This window comes from Podarcis muralis, chromosome 13 (genome assembly GCF_964188315.1).
Source record: "Podarcis muralis chromosome 13, rPodMur119.hap1.1, whole genome shotgun sequence".
Lineage (NCBI taxonomy): Eukaryota > Metazoa > Chordata > Lepidosauria > Squamata > Lacertidae > Podarcis > Podarcis muralis.
Window position 1 is genome coordinate 6,356,764 of NC_135667.1, and position 15,953 is coordinate 6,372,716.

Here is a 15,953-nt window from a genome sequence, read left to right on the forward strand (position 1 = left end):
ATGATGTTTGCCATGCTTGACGATGCTGATTTGCCCATGTCTTATTGGGGGGAGAGCATGCTCACCGCGTGTTATCTCCAAAACAGGCTCTTTCATCAAACAATAGGTACAACCCCGTACTTTAAATTGTTTCAGAAAAAACCCAAAATTGACCATTTGCATGTGTTTGGATCAAAAGCCTGGGTATTAATTCCAAAACAAATGAGAAAGAAGGGAGATCCTAAGACCAAACAGTTAGTGTTTGTGGGTTACCAGGAGCTGGGAAAAGGTTTCCGTTTTGCTGAAGGGACAAATGGCATTGTGATCTCCAGGAATGCCAGTTTTTGTGAACATAGTGGCTGGGAGAGACTACATGCCAATACTGAGGTTTGGTTTGAACCTTGCCAGGAGCTTCATGACTCTGAAGGTAAACACAGGGAGTCAGAGTCTGAGGGGGAGGAAAGTTCAGATAAGAGCTCTCAAGAAAGTGGTGTTAGCCAAAGACCAGTTGCTAAGCAACAAAAGAGAGGTCGTAGTTCTGAGGAGGAAAGTGGGTCAGAAGAAAAATTTTCTCCCAGAAGATCTAAAAGACAAAACAAAGGAGTGCCTCCAGTGCGTTTTTCTCCTGATACTGCAAATGTGTTTAGTGTGATTGCAGAACCCAAGAGTTTTCAGGAAGTGTTAAAGTTACCAAAAGAGGAGGCAGAGCTCTGGAAACAGGCTGCAAGATCTTGGAACAAATGTTTCCATGAGGCCTTAGTGTCATTTGGTTTCAAGCAGAGTACAGTTGACAATTGTGTTTATGTACGTGGTACAGGCAGTGATCAAGAGTTTTGTCTGATTTATGTAGATGATGTGTTGTATGCCTGCAAAACAGATAAACAAACTAAAAGGTTTGCCAAACAATTGTCCAGTAAGTTCAAAGTGAAAGACTTAGGCCCGGTTAGGACATATCTAGGGTTGGAAGTGTGCTGGGCCCAAGATGGCAGCTGCCTAATTAGTCAGCAGAACAAAGTTAAACAACTACTGACTACATACAGGATGCAGGATTGCAAAGGGGCAGTGGTGCCTATGGATCCAGGTTTCATAAAAACACTTCATATAGATGAGAGTCCTGAATTTGAACATCCTGATGTATATCACTCTGTAATTGGAAGTTTATTGTATCTAGCACAGTGGTCCAGACCTGATATTAGCTATGCAGTAGGCATATTAAGTAGATTGGTCTCAAAACCCACACTAAATGCCTGGAAAGGGGTAAAACAAGTTCTGAGGTATCTCAAACAGACAATTGGCTATATGTTACAATTAAATTCTTCAGAGGATGAAATGTTGAGTTGCTACTGTGATAGTGACTGGGGAAATTTGCCGGATAGAAAATCTGTCACAGGACTAGTCATAATGGTCGGTGGAGCTTTAATCAGCTGGCGGTCACGCAAGCAAGACGTTGTAAGTGTGTCATCAACGGAATCAGAGTACGCCGCATTGAGTGAATTGTGCAACGAGGTGATTTATTTCAAGCATTTGTTAGCAGATTTAAATGTAAATTGTGGAGAACCAGTACAAGTTTACATTGATAATCAAGCTTGTATAACATTAAGTAAAACAGAGGGTTTCAAATCGCGTTCCAAACATATCTCTGTAAAATACCAAAATGTACGTTGCTGTGTACAAGACAATATAATCACCTGTACTTATGTATCAAGTGAAGAAAATGTAGCAGATGTGTTAACTAAACCATTGGCAAAGATAAAGAACAAGCGAATGTGCAAGGGTTTAGGTTTGCTGGAAAAATAATCTCCTACATAGGTGTATTTGGTGTTAATTGTTCAGCAGAATCTGTGAGGGGGTGTTCAGTTTCTGTTTCAGTTTCTGTTAATTGGTTCTCGTGGGAAACTTGCAGATTCTAGCTTCGCACAATTAACTCAGGCTGGTGTCAATTTACTCTTGGCAGAAAGCCCAGGTCTGCTTGACCTAGAAACTACTCACTCTGATTGGTTAACGACCAGCACTCTGCTCTGTTATCAAGGGATTGCTAGCTCAGTTTGAGGTGAGGTGTTGTTAGGAGTAGAAGTGCTGTGTATGGTTTTGAGAGAGAGAGAAAGAGAGGGTTTATTTTGCTTTGATTTGTATGCAGAAACTCTGCTGGTTTTATTTTTCCTTTTTAATAAATCCTGTAAATAGTTATTCTGAGTCTAGCTGACTAGTCATTACTGCCGCAACTAGCTTCCTCGCTGTGCAGGAAAACTCTGCTACGTTTGGGCTAAAGCCAATAGGGCTATGCCTGACACTTCAAAGTTCCAACAACATTGATTATTGCTTTCATTTTATGGGTCAATGGTCTCGTTAGATAGCAAAATTCATCTTAAGTTGGTGTTTTAGGGGTTTAAGTCTGGAAAGGATTAATCCATTTTGCATTACTTTTGATGGGAAAACACGCTTTGGTTTTGGAACGGACTTCCGGAACGGATTAAGTTTAAGAACCAAGGTACCACTGTAATTCCTAAAGAGCAACACCGACTGAGCTGCAGGATGAGTGAGTGAACCTTCTGGTACCTTGTTCCGAGGCAAGGCCAGGCTGCAGACGGCGCACTCCCAGCTCAACAGGCGCTTGATGAAGTCCCGGCTAGGCGAAGCCTTGACGGCCTCCACAATGTCGGCCAGCTCCCATCCGCCTTCACTCGGCTGCTCAAGCATCAAGGAGACCACCAGCTCCGCTCGGCCCCAGCTGGGCAGGGAAAGGGAGGCCAGGAGGCGTCGGAGGAGAGCCTGAAAGGAGGAGAAAGAGTCAGACAGCGCAACAGGAAGGATAATGGCGGCGTCCCCCCTCCAGCCACCTCCGAAAGACCATAATCCAGGCAAGTCCAAAGTCCATTTTGGGGGGCCTAATCCGGACTGCTGGTCGATTTAATCTGGCCCCTGTGGCAATGTATGCACACAAAACCATGGCTAAAAAAGCCACCTCTATTGGTCTGTCACCCCCCAAACTGTATTACCTGGGTTATGAAGGCACCTTAAAGACGTTAAAGCAAAGATTATGGGATAATGCACACTGTGACTTGTGATCTCGATCACACCCAGTCTGTAGTCCGCTGGCAGTAGGAGTACAATATGGGCATGTCACGTGAGCGAAATGATCAAACATCCAGCAATAAGGGACCATGGGAGAGGTTTCTCTCCAGCTAACTATCTGTCAGGTCTTCAGGTACCCAAATACAGACGGTCTTTTACCCTCGCCAGATTTAACGTTCTCCCTTCTGCCTTACTTCAGGGCAGATTTGAGGGTAAACCATACACAGCACGGGTCTGTCCTTGTGGCTCGTTGGAAGTTGAAACTGCTTCACATGTATTATTACGTTGCCGTCTTTATGAGGATATACGTTTGACTTTTATTACACCTGTTTTGCATAAGTCCAGGAAAGAATCGGAATACCATAGTTTAAAACTACTGCTAGAGGACAAGAATCCTAAGACTACATTAAATGTAGCTAAATTCTGTGCGTCTGCAATCAATCGCAGGAAGCAAGTGGTATCCCATAATGACCAAACCCCTAAATGTTAATTACAGGGGGCACGCTAACAATTAATTTTAATTTTTATATTTAAATCCTTGTTATATTCATATTGTCCCTTGTATTTCTGATATTTTTTATGATCTGTGATATTGTGTGTGTTGACGCTGGTCTGTGACCGTATTAATAAATTCATTCATTCAATATGGGCATGTCTTCTTTAAGTTAACATCTTACATTAAAAACCTGACAGTACCAAATTATCGAATGCTTTTCTCCAAAGCCAGACTCAACGTCTTTCCTTCTGCAGTGTTGGGTGGCAGGTTGAGAGGAGTTCCCTACCAGGACAGAATTTGCTCGTGTGCTCAAGACATCAATTCCATAAACATATTTTGTTGCACTGCGCAAAATATGAGCAGGCCAGGGCTGAACTGATATTACCCTTGCTGGTACCTTTCCCGGGAAAATCAGAGGCTCACTATGTCAGGTTCCTATTGGAAGACCGGAGAAATGCCAGAACATTAGCAGTGGCAAAGTTTTTATCGGTAGTTGCAAGAGCCAATGATCCCTATATTCTGAACGAAATGCTTGTTTAACCTGGAGGTAGGCTGTATGAATTGTGTATTGCTTTGTAACGATTTGTTGAGTCTCTGGACCGTAATAAAGGTTGATGATGAAGAATATATGTGCTGGGGATTGAAGCAACTTCAATCCTAAAATAAGCTCAACAACACTGAAGTAAAATTGTAAAAAAAGCTCTGCGGTCAGCCCTCACGCATGTTCACTTCTTCAAATCTGGCCCTCTTTGGAAAAAGTTGGGGCATTCCTGACTTAATCTCTCTCTCTCTCACCTGTCGGTCGGGGCTGTGGAAGTCGAAGGGAGGGTCTTCGTATTCCCACATGCGCTGAAGAAAGGGCTCCAACCGCTGGCACTGCAGCTGCGTCAAGGCTCGCCACAGATCCCCGTTGTTTTGGTACAGGGCCTGCAGCACGGGGCCACGCTCCTCAAAGCCCAGCGCCTTCAGCTCCCGCAACTGCACAGAAAGAGGGCGTATTCAGCCGGATCCCAGCCTTCCGGTGGCCCGCAGCGCAGAGCTCGACTTCCAAAAGCACTCTGCATGTGCTCAGAGGAGCTCTTTTACCATTTTTTTCCTGGAGGGGCACATCCAGGGACTGAGACTGAGGGAGCTCAAATAAAGCTTTGCCTCAAGCACATCCAGTCCAGCAGCCCGTTCCCTTTCCAAACTCAGCACAGCTCCCCTCCTTCTTTCCTTTCTCACCCGCAAATCGTTCCTATTCTTCATGAATCCCAGGCTCCTTCACTGCCCTCTCCTCAGTCGGCTGCCCATTTCTCATTGGCTCAGGTGCGAATTCTGCCCCGAGGCCCCACCCACAAAATATAGGCCCCCTCCCATTCCCCCCAATATTTTATTAATTTTCCAAATTTATAACAAACATAAAAGAAAAACAATAGAATATAAAAAAAGACAAACGAACAAACATATATCCTACCCGCTAAAATCCCAATTTAATTACCATTATTAAATCACTTCCTCGAATCGCCCCCCAGGTGAGTTTCCACAGAACTCATTGTAGCAGTTTTCCAATAAAATTAACTTATTCAATTAACATCTTTCTTTCTTCTCTTAATGTTTTCAATCCATAATGTTATACAATTCAACCTATCTTACTCCTAGGCCAGTTTGGTACTGACAAGTAATTCTGCTTATATTATCTTAGAATATCTAGCTAAATTATCCTTGAATTTCTTCCATTCTTCTTGCTGCTCCTCCTCTTTCTGTTCCCAGGTTCTTCAAGTCAGGTCGGCCAGCTCCAAAAAGTCCATCATCTCCTCCCATTCCCCCAATTCACAAGCACCTCCCCTTTCTCCAGAAGCTATCCTGATTGGCTGACCTGGCCCCGCCCACTTCCCAGACCATCCTTTAAGTCCGCCCCCATTTTCCAAGCTCCGCCCACGTCCTGGAACGACCCTCGACAGCCCATGCTGTGTTCTCCCAAAATATTTCCCCCCTACAACACAACCCCTTTCTCCAGAGGCCCGCCCCGTCCCGGCTGACCTTCCTGCGCCGTGCGCTGAGGCATCGGCTGACGGCTTCGTCCACGTCCCCCAGGCTCTCTGTCCAAGCCGCCTGGACTTCCTGGCGGGTCAAGACCCCCAGGCCTCCGCCGGGCTCCTGCTCCCCTCGCTGCGTGGCCAGCTCAGCCACGCCTTCCAGCACCCCAGGGAGCTCCGAATTCAGCCACGCCAGGGGAAGTTCTGCCCCAGAGTAGCGCAAGGCGGCCGCCACCAATTCGGGGGCCACGCCGACTTTTTCCGCTTCCTGAGGGGGGAAAAGGAGGGAAGGGTTCGAGGCCCGGGTCCCAAATCGCATGAGGTCCAAGCCTGGGTCAAATCCAGCAAGGGGCTTTTCAAGCTGGTCGGCAACTCTCTCGGCCGGGTCAGGAGGGAGAAGGAAGGCCTGATATTTGCGCCGGAAAAAGGGGTCTCCACAGCCACCCCCTGCAATTCTGATCTCTCCTCCTCCCAGCCCCAAATTCGGTCACGCTAACAGAAAATGCTGAAAAGGAGGTTCCCAAAGCTTTTAGGCCCCAGGGGGAACCTAAGACATGCCCATTTTGCAGAAGAAAAACCGACGATTCTCAGAAACAAGCCCACCTCGCAAGTAAAACGCTTCAAAATAAATAAATCAAGGCAGGGGGAAGGAGGCAACTGCCCCTCCTCAAATGAACAACTACATCCACACACAAAAATCTGAATAAATAAAGGTTCTTGGACTTTGAGGGGCAAACAAAGGGGTCTGAGAGCACTGTGGTGCCCTCAGTTGCCGCCTTGGGGATCTCAGCTGAAAGAGGGGGACGCACGCAGAACCCCCATTCGGTGTGCCCACTCCCCATTCCTCAGCTGAAAATACACACACACACAAAACTGCTTTGCCTTGTACCAAAAAGTCCTTCAAAAAGCACTCTGAATTATTCTCTCTCTGTGTGTGTGAAATTAAACACGGCTTTCTGGAATACACCCTCCCTGCTCCCCACTCAAATGTATCATGGTGTAAAAATAATATGCCGTTTTGAAGCTGAAAATGCAGAATGCCATTTTAGAATTAGGGCAGAGAGGTAGAAGCATTTTGGTCAGAGATGCTGACATTTAGACCATCTAAACCAGGAGTAAAGGTAAAGGGACCCCTGACCATTAGGTCCAGTCGTGGACGACTCTGGGGTTGCGGCGCTCATCTCGCTTTATTGGCTGAGGGAGCCGGCGTACAGCTTCCGGGTCATGTGGCCAGCATGACTAAGCCGCTTCTGGCGAACCAGATCAGTGCACGGAAACGCCCTTTACCTTCCCACCTGAGCGGTACCTATTTATCTACTTGCACTTTGACGTGCTTTCGAACTGCTAGGTTGGCAGGAGCAGGGACCGAGCAACGGGAGCTCAGCCCGTCACAGGGATTCGAACCGCCGACCTTCTGATCGGCAAGCTCTGTGGTTTATCCCACAGGGAGCGGAGAAGCCTTATTTTCAGCCTGGGGGGAAAGTTCCCTTCTTCCCAGGGGCAAAAAGTGGGCGGAGCATCACATGTAAATAAGGGTGTGAGGGGTGTGGCCTGAGGAGAGGGACAGGCAGGGAGTCTTGCAGGTCCACTTGACCCAGCCACCCCTTGCAAGCCTGATTGCCTGTGGACAGTCAGATGAGTCCTGCCCCCCCACCGGCAAATTCTCACCCGGATCATGGCCACCATCTTCTGCCCGTCCTCCCGCAGTTTCTCCTGCCTCCGCTGCTCCGCCTCCTCCTGGGAGATGGGCAGAGCCTTCCGCAGACTCCTCAGATCAGCTTTGACCTCCGCCGTCCCCTTCCTCGACCTTTCGTCATCCTCCTTCTCTGGCTTGGCGTGGGGCCGCGAGGGCTCGGGACCCCCTCGCTGGCTGGTGCAGTTGCACATCTCGCACACCCGCCCGGGGCACTTGTTCCAGAAGGTGCAGTGCTCACACTGCCAACCAGAGGCCTGGAGGAGAAGGAATCGTAGAATCGTAGAGCTGGGACCCCGAGGGTCATCTAGTCCAACCCCCGGAAATGCAGGATCCTTCTGCCCGACGTGGGGCTCAAACCCACGGCCCTAAGGTTAAGATGCAGATCGACACGCAGCACCACCCCGTCAGCAGATGGGCAGAAGAGCGAAAGCTGGCTGGGATCGGTTGCGAGAGGAAATTCCCTGCACAGAACCCGCTTCGTGAGAAAAATTTACACCGGGGGCTTAGTTTGGTCAGAATTGAGTGTACGCTTCCAGAGGGAACACTAAATACATCGTCTCTGGTAAATAGCTGCTAGAGGACCATAAAAATCTGTGTCCTGGGCTTTTTAGACTCATCTACCCATGTACCAGGGGCGCAGGTGGCGCTGTGGGTTAAACCACAGAGCCTAGCACGTGCCGATCAGAAGGTCGGCGGTTCAAATCCCCTCAACGGGGTGAGCTCCCATTGCTCTGTCCCTGCTCCTGCCAACCCAGCAGTTTGAAAGCACGTCAAAGTGCAAGTAGATAAATGGGTACCGCTCTGGCGGGAAAGTAAACAGTGTTTCCGTGCACTGCTCTGGTTCACCAGAAGCGGCTTAGTCATGCTGGCCACATGACCCGGAAGCTGTACGCCGGCTCCCTCGGCCAATAAAGCGAGATGAGCGCCGCAACACCAGAGTTGGCCACGACTGGACCTAATGGTCAGGGTTCCCTTTACCTTTACCCATGTACCAGGTAGGTAAAAAGGTAAAGGACTCCTGGACAGTTATGTCCATTCTATGATGTTACGGCGCTCATCTTGCTTCAGGCTGAAGGAGCCGGCGTTTGTCCACAGACAGCTTTCCAGGTCATGTGGCCACCTTGACTAAACCGCTTCTGGCGCAACAGGGCACCATGACGGAAACCAGAGTGCACGGAAACGCCATTTACCTTCCCGCTGCAGCGGTACCTATTTATCTACTTGCACTGGCGTGCTTTCGAACTGCTACACTGGCAGAGCAACGGGAGCTCACCCCGTTGCAGGGATTCAAACCGCCGACCTTCCGATCAGCAAGCCCAAGAGGCTCAGTGGTTTAGACCACAGCGCTACCTGCATCTCCTACCCATGTACTATCTGAAACCCACATTGGTTGCCGGATGTGAAATACATTGGCATGATTGTCAGCTCTCCTACCCAGCTAAAGAAATGTATCCGTAATAAATATATGGTGTGGCGCAAGTTGGTTTTAAGCCAGCAACCCGAGGGAAAGCGCCGCCAAAGGACTCTAGGAATCCCAAATCGCCCTCCATAATATTGAATTGGATGCATGGTATGAATTATGGAATGTAAATATGAAATTTACGGCATGTACGGCTTTAAAAGAGAACTTAATGAAAATGACATATACGTGGCATCTAACACCGGTATAGCTGGCAAAAATGTATAGGGTGAAGGACAAAAAATGTTGGAAATGCAAAGAGGTGGATGGAGACTTTTACCACACGTGGTGGACTTGTGATAAAGTTAATTTGGGAGTTAATTTACAATGAACTTAAGAAAATATTCAAATACACTTTCCCCCCAAAAACCAGAAGCCTTTTTGTTGGGGTTGATGGGGAAGGAAATTAAGAAAGTGGATCAAAGATTTTTCATGTACGCCACAGCTGCAACAAGAAATACGCTTCCCCAAACTGGAAATTGCAAGAAGTTCCCACTATTGCGGAGTGGCAGACGAAAATGATGAGTTATGCAGAGTTAGCCAAACTGATGGGAAAAATTGGGGACCAGGACGATCAGAGGTTTCAAGAAAGTAGGAGGGAATTTATGGTGTATATAAAAGACAATTGTAAAACTTTAAAGACACTGGCAGGACTGAAATAGCTCTTACAATGTATGGCAGATATAAGGTTAAATAAATAGAATACGCGATATAAGAAAATAAGAGATATTCGCTGAAGGGGTGGAGGGAAGTTGCAAGCTCGGCAGAGCTAAAGTATTTATGTGATTTACTGTAAGGTAAAGGTAAAGGTACCCCTTCCCGTACGGGCCAGTCTTGACAGACTCTAGGGTTGTGCGCCCATCTCACTCTAGAGGCCGGGGGCCAGCGCTGTCCGGAGACACTTCCGGGTCACGTGGCCAGCGTGACATCGCTGCTCTGGCAAGCCAGAGCCGCACACGGAAACGCTGTTTACCTTCCCGCTAGTAAGCGGTCCCTGTTTATCTACTTGCACCCGGGGGTGCTTTTGAACTGCTAGGTGGGCAGGAGAAGGGACCGAGCAACGGGAGCGCACCCCGCCGCGGGGATTCGAACCGCCAACCTTTCAATCGGCAAGCCCTAGGCGCTGAGGCTTTTACCCACAGCGCCACCCGCGTCCCTTGTGTGATTTACTGTACTGCATTGTAAAAGTATGTATAAGGAAAATAATAAAAAAATATTTTTTTTTTAAAAAAAGGAATCCCAAATTGCACGCTTACGTCTTCCTGTTGTGGCCCCGGCTCTTTCCCCCAGGCGATGAGGGGCTTTGCGTCTCCCGTTCCGGGCTTCCCCGCCAGGCGGGGTCTGTCGCACATGGCGCACAGGACTGTGGCCGGCTCGTTCTCGAAGGTGCACGACTGGCAGGCCCAGCGTCCCCGTGCCAGCTGCCCCAAGCTGGCCGGCTCGTCCTCGGACGAGGGGTTGACAGGCGTCTTGCAGCCGCGGGGCCGGTCGCAGGCCACGCACAGGACGGAGCGGGCGTCGTTGTTCGTGCGGCAGGCGGCGCAGCACCAAGGGAGCCGCTGGGTGGTCAGGCTGTGCCAGGGCGGCATCAAGGGCTCCGTCGGAGGCCTCAGGGACCCGGCGTCGGAGGTCACCAGGGTCACGCTGAAAAAAGAGCAGAAACCGAGGCAAAAGAGAAGCGCTGGTGAGGCATTTTTGTTGGGGATTGTAGGCAAAGACCTGCCAAAACAGCTGAAAAACATCTTCATGTATGCGACAACGGCCGTGAGAGTTTTAATAGCACAAGGATGGAAGACGGAAGAAACCCCAACTAAAGAATCATGGCAAGAAAAATTGACGGACTATGCAGAACTGGCAAAACCGACACACAAGCTACGGGACAAGGATAACTGTGACTTTAAGGATGAATGGGAACCCTTTACAAAGTATCTGAAGAGGCAACAAAGCGAACTGGACTCCTTGGCAGGTTTTGAATAAACATTCACAAACTTTTCATTGATAATAATCAGCGAAATAGTTTGAGGAGCTATACAACATGCAGAAAACAGCAGTCTCAGAGAAACCAAAGACTGGAACTGAGGGAAGTTGGGGGGTGGGGTGGGTTTTGTGTGGAAGGGAGGAAAAATGGGGGGGAAACAAGGATGATATGTTTTTGGATAATATGTCTTGTTTTAATTTTGAATAAAAAAACTTTTTTTTAAAAAAAGAGAAGCGCTGGTCAGCAGCGAGCGAAACATATGCTGCGGACCGCCCAGATGCAGGCCGGCCCGCAAATTAAAAAATGACCCAACGAGTCGCCTCGGGGGATGGCGCCGTTTTCTGTTTTGCCCTGGCGGGGGCAAAATAGCTCAGGCCAGCCCTGTAAACTATCGATGCAATTTGTTCCTTTTGAGTCAGAAGAGTTGCGCAGAAAGTCTTCCAGAATCTTCTTATACCTGAAGGAGCGTCTCCACCCCCATCGTTCAGCCGGACACTGAGGTCCAGCTCCAAGGGCCTTCTGGCGGTTCCCTCCCTGCGATAAGTGAGGTTACAGGGAACCAGGCAGAGGGCCTTCTTGGTGGTGGCACCCGCCCTGTGGAACGCCCTCCCACCAGATGTCAAAGAGAACAACAACTACCAGACTTTTAGAAGACACCTGAAGGCAGCCCTGTTCAGGGAAGTTTTTAATGTTTGATGTTTTATCGTGTTTTTAATACTCCATTGGGAGCCGCCGAGAGTGGCTGGGGAAACCCAGCCAGATGGGTGGGGTATGAATAATAAATTTATTATTATTATTATTTCATAGTTCAGCTCATCTGTGGGCGAATTCCCACATGGGAATAAGGTAAAGGTAAAGGCAAATGACCCCTGGACATCCCGTTCCAGTTATGCTTAAAGTATTTATTGAAGACTTAACATGACAGCTACTGTTGTCTAAGGCAGTGTTTCCCAACCGGTGTTCCGCGGCACACTAGTGTGCCGCGAGATGTTGCCTGGTGTGCCGCGAGCGAGTCCAAAAAAGGTTGGGAAACACTGGTTTCTCTTTCAAAAAGGAAACGTGGGTTAAAGCGGCGGCGGCGCCTCCCACTCACTTTCCTGCTCTGGCTTCCCTAACAGTTTTCCGAGTTGCGTCACTGGATCCAGCCCCCTTTTCCACATTTGACACGGGGCTGGAGGGAGGGAAAGAGGGCTTTACGTCGCGCACAAAGGCAGCCTCCTAGAAGCGCTCTGGGCCGGCGCCGTTTCGCCGAAGGCGCCGGAGGACCCCCACCCTCAGCTCCTTCAGAAAGGAAGCCCCGTCCCTCGGCTCCCTACGCCGCCAGGCAGCTCAGCTGACTGACGAGAACGTTCTGCGGCGGCGGCCGCCGCACAACCACCACAGTTGCTGGCAGCGTCCGCAGTGCAATAAGTAACAGCGCCTGGTGCTGCCAACTCTTTCTCTCTCTCTCCCGCCCCGCCCCCAAGCTCTCGCGTGCCCCGCGTCAACATTGCCGCGCGCAGCTTCCCGAGCTCGAGGCCAGCCGCTGCACGCACGCGCCGGCTCGTCATCGGCTCCGGTTGTTGCCTTTCTTCCGTCATGTGTTGGAAGAGAGAGAAATGAAAGAAACATGAAAGAAACAGGACACGAAATTAATTTTGCAGATTCCAAATTGCTCTCTAACATGGAACATCACCACAAGAGAATAATCATGGAAGCCATCGAGATAGAGAAACACCCTCACAACATGAACAAGCGTGACGACACATCCCGCTTGCCAGACATCTGGAAATTAGCCCTCCCCACAAAAACTGACACCAGATCCAGAGGCACACAGAACGCCATCACCAATCAACCACACCAGACCCAAACCCAGACCCTCTCCACAGATAAATTACAGACACCATCCAGTAGCCAAACCATGGTGGCACCTCCGGATGCTGCACCCCCCTGCAATCCCTACACAGATCTGGCTGGCACAGGCCACAAAACCACAGCTCGCCCCTATACACGAAGCCAAGCCAGAGCACAACTAAATGTAGTACACCCATCTTCTCAGAAAAACTCTTCACAAAGTTCAAGAGGTCAAGACACAAAGGCTTTAGCAACTAATCCACACCTAATGACCCACCTAAGTGGTACTCAGGATATCACTCAAGAAATCACTCAAGATATCCCTCAAGCAATTAAGGAACAAAAGAAGAAAAGGCACACTAGCCTGGGAACTTCCTCTCTGCCCAGAACATTGGAGGCCACACCTCCTCAACAGTATTTATAGGAACTCAAACACTGAGATCCTGCTCTGTTCCAGTAACAAGAAGCCGAAAGCACCTGCCTGAAGATGACGAGACCTCGTCGAAACGTCGCCTAGACACCCCAACTTTTACACGGGAAGATACCCGAGGACACCAAAACCTGCATTCCTGTACCCGTGAAAATCTACGAAAGCAAATATATATATATATATATATATATATATATATATATATATATATATATTATTATTATTATTATTATTATTATTATTATTATTATTTCAGAACTGTGAGGGAAACGGTCAAGGGTTGCCCACCAGAAATAAAACTACCGCTTCCTTGACTAAAAACACAAAGTGAATTTAGGACACCCCGACACGTCCAATACCATTTCCTCCTCATGAAGCAAGCAGAACAGAGGCAGGAAATGTCCGCCCCGAGTAAAACCGTCCCAGGAAAGGGGCCAAATCGTTTGCCTTTGTGAACGCAGCTTGGGGGTAGAAAGATTGAAAGGAGTCAAAGTGGGGGGTCGATTGTGCTAACCTGGGTGCCGGGGGGCTACGCCATACTTGCTCCTTCATGGGCACCCGGCAGTGATGGGTCCGCGAGGGGTGCTTGTGGAAGAGGCGGTCACAGTCCGGGCACAGAGACTGGGCACAAGCGGGGCAGTGTAGCAATGGGGGCTCCAAACCACACAGCAAGCAGGATTCTGGGGGCAGGTAACCTGGGTGGGAGAGGGAGAGAGAATCAGGAACACCCCTCTGTCTTTTAGGCCAAGAAAATCTGAATTTTACAGGCTAAGTAAACTAAAAAGGTAAAGGTAAAGGACCCCTGACAGCTAAGTCCAGTCGCGAACGACTCTGGGGTTGTGGCACTCATCTCGCTTTACTGGCCGAGGGATCCAGCGTTTGTCCACAGACTGTTTTTCCGGGTCATGTGGCCAGCATGAATAAGCCGCTTCTGGCGAAACCAGAGCAGCGCACGGAAATACCATTTACCATATTTTTTGCTCTGTAAGACTCACTTTTTCCCTCCTAAAAAGTAAGAGGAAATGTGTGTGCGTCTTATGGAGCGAATGCAGGCTGCGCAGCTATCCCAGAAACCAGAACAGCAAGAGGGATTGCTGCTTTCATTGCGCAGCGATCCCTCTTGCTGTTCTGGCTTCTGGGATTCAGAATATTTTTTTCTTGTTTTCCTCCTCCAAAAACTAGGTGCGTCTTGTGGTCTGGTGCGTCTTATAGAGCGAAAAATATGGTGCCTTCCTGCCAGAGTGGTACCTATTTATCTACTTGCACTTTTAAGTGCTTTCGAACTGCTAGGTTGGCAGGAGCAGGGACCGAGCAACGGGAGCTCACCCCGTCGCGGGCATTCGAACTGCCAACCTTCTGATCGGCAAGCCCTAGGCTCTGTGGTTTAACCCACAGCGCCACCCGTATCCCCTAAGTAAACTACCCCCCCCCCAAAAAGACACCAATCAATATATATGCCTGCACAATCTGCTATATCTCTACTAGACCTGAGGAGGAGACAAAAGCACCATTTCACACGGCGGATGCTTCCCTCTACAGCCACAAGCTCTAGAAATACGCTTATTACAGTGGAACCTCGGTTGTCAAACGTAATCTGTTCCAGAAGACTGTTTGACTTCCGAAACGTTCAACAACTGAGGCTCCATGGGTGATCGGCAAATTCTATTGAGAAAATGAGAGAAACACGCCTCAGAAGCCGTCCGAAAACAAAAGCATTCACTTCCGGGTTTTTGGCGTTTGGGTTCCAAATCGTTCAGCTTCCGAGACGCTCGGAAAAAACCGAGGTTCCACTGTATTATTCTTTTGTTAACATCTTGAACGCCGGGTTTTCAGGACGCTAAAGAACCTGCAACGACTCATTCCACCTGCCTATTTCATGCTTTTGCCCGAGGGAGACTGTTCCACTGTCGGAACAGCTCTTACTGTGAGAAAGTTCTTTCTGATGTTTCGTCACAAACCCATTTCTTAAAACTTGAAGCCATTGGTTCGAGTCCTACCCTCCAGAGAAGGACAGGACTCGAACCAATGGCAGGGGCATAACCATCTTCTCTGTTCCATGCATGTTACAAAACGAAAACTACTTTACAGAACAAATAAAGATTGTGAGCCAAATTCATGCACCGCAGAACAATCACATCGATGCCTGACAGGCAGGTATTCAACTGGAAAAGCCCCATGCTATTTCAACCGCCAACCTCCTGGTACCCCTTTACCTGTGGGCGATAATGCCGAAACGGCGCGTGGCGGGATCGCTTCTTGAACAGGGAAGGCGTCTGCGATGAGGCCAGCCTGGGAAAGAGAAAAGGACATTGTGCCATCGTGACCTCAAGGACACACCGTAATACGTTCCACCTGCAGCTGCCTCCGAGGAAAGCTGCGAAGCTGTCGCGAGTGCGAATTTCGGGCACCCATCTCCATCTCCCCCCCCCCCCCCATTGTGGATTGAATAGCCATTGGATAGAGAAAAATATCCCCTGTCCAGTCCTAAATGGTTGTGGAACTATGATTTCAGACCCATGGTAGAAGGAAGGTCCAGATCCGTCAGCTTTTTGACATTCTAATTAAAAAGCTGACGGACCTGCCTGAAGCATTTTTGTTAGGGATTGTAGGAAAAGACCTGCCAAGGAAATTGAAAAACATCTTCACGTACGTGACAACGGCGGCAAGAGTCTTAATAGCACAAGGATGGAAGAATGAAGAAATCTCGACCAAAGAACTGTGGCAAGAGAAACAGGTGGACCACGCGGAATTGGCAAAATTGACACGCAAACGACGTGACTAGGGCAACTGTGACTTTAAAGAAGAACGGGAACCTTTCACAAAGTACTAAAAGAAACAACAAAACGAACTGGACTCCTTGGCAGGTTTTGAATAAACACACACAAACTTTTTATTGATAATATATAGATAGAGAAATTAAGGATCTTTACAATTTTATAATATGCAGAGAATAACACGTGCTGAGAGACCAGAGAGAGGAGCTGAGGGAAGT

The 15,953-nt window shown here is 48.7% G+C and overlaps 1 protein-coding gene across 4 annotated transcripts in view; it reads right to left on the reverse strand.

Annotated features, from left to right (window-relative positions):
* Positions 1–15,953, reverse strand: part of RNF31 (ring finger protein 31) — a 49,842-nt gene that overhangs the window by 21,889 nt on the left and 12,000 nt on the right. For all 4 annotated transcript variants that reach the window (XM_077916887.1, XM_077916889.1, XM_077916886.1 and 1 more), the window contains exons 6-12: positions 15,175–15,250; positions 13,476–13,656; positions 9,977–10,364; positions 7,234–7,515; positions 5,570–5,833; positions 4,343–4,525; positions 2,536–2,748 (exon numbers count right to left, since the gene is read on the reverse strand). In XM_077916887.1, coding sequence (XP_077773013.1) covers positions 2,536–2,748; positions 4,343–4,525; positions 5,570–5,833; positions 7,234–7,515; positions 9,977–10,364; positions 13,476–13,656; positions 15,175–15,250 — 1,587 coding nt within the window. The remainder of the gene's footprint in view (positions 1–2,535; positions 2,749–4,342; positions 4,526–5,569; positions 5,834–7,233; positions 7,516–9,976; positions 10,365–13,475; positions 13,657–15,174; positions 15,251–15,953) is intronic.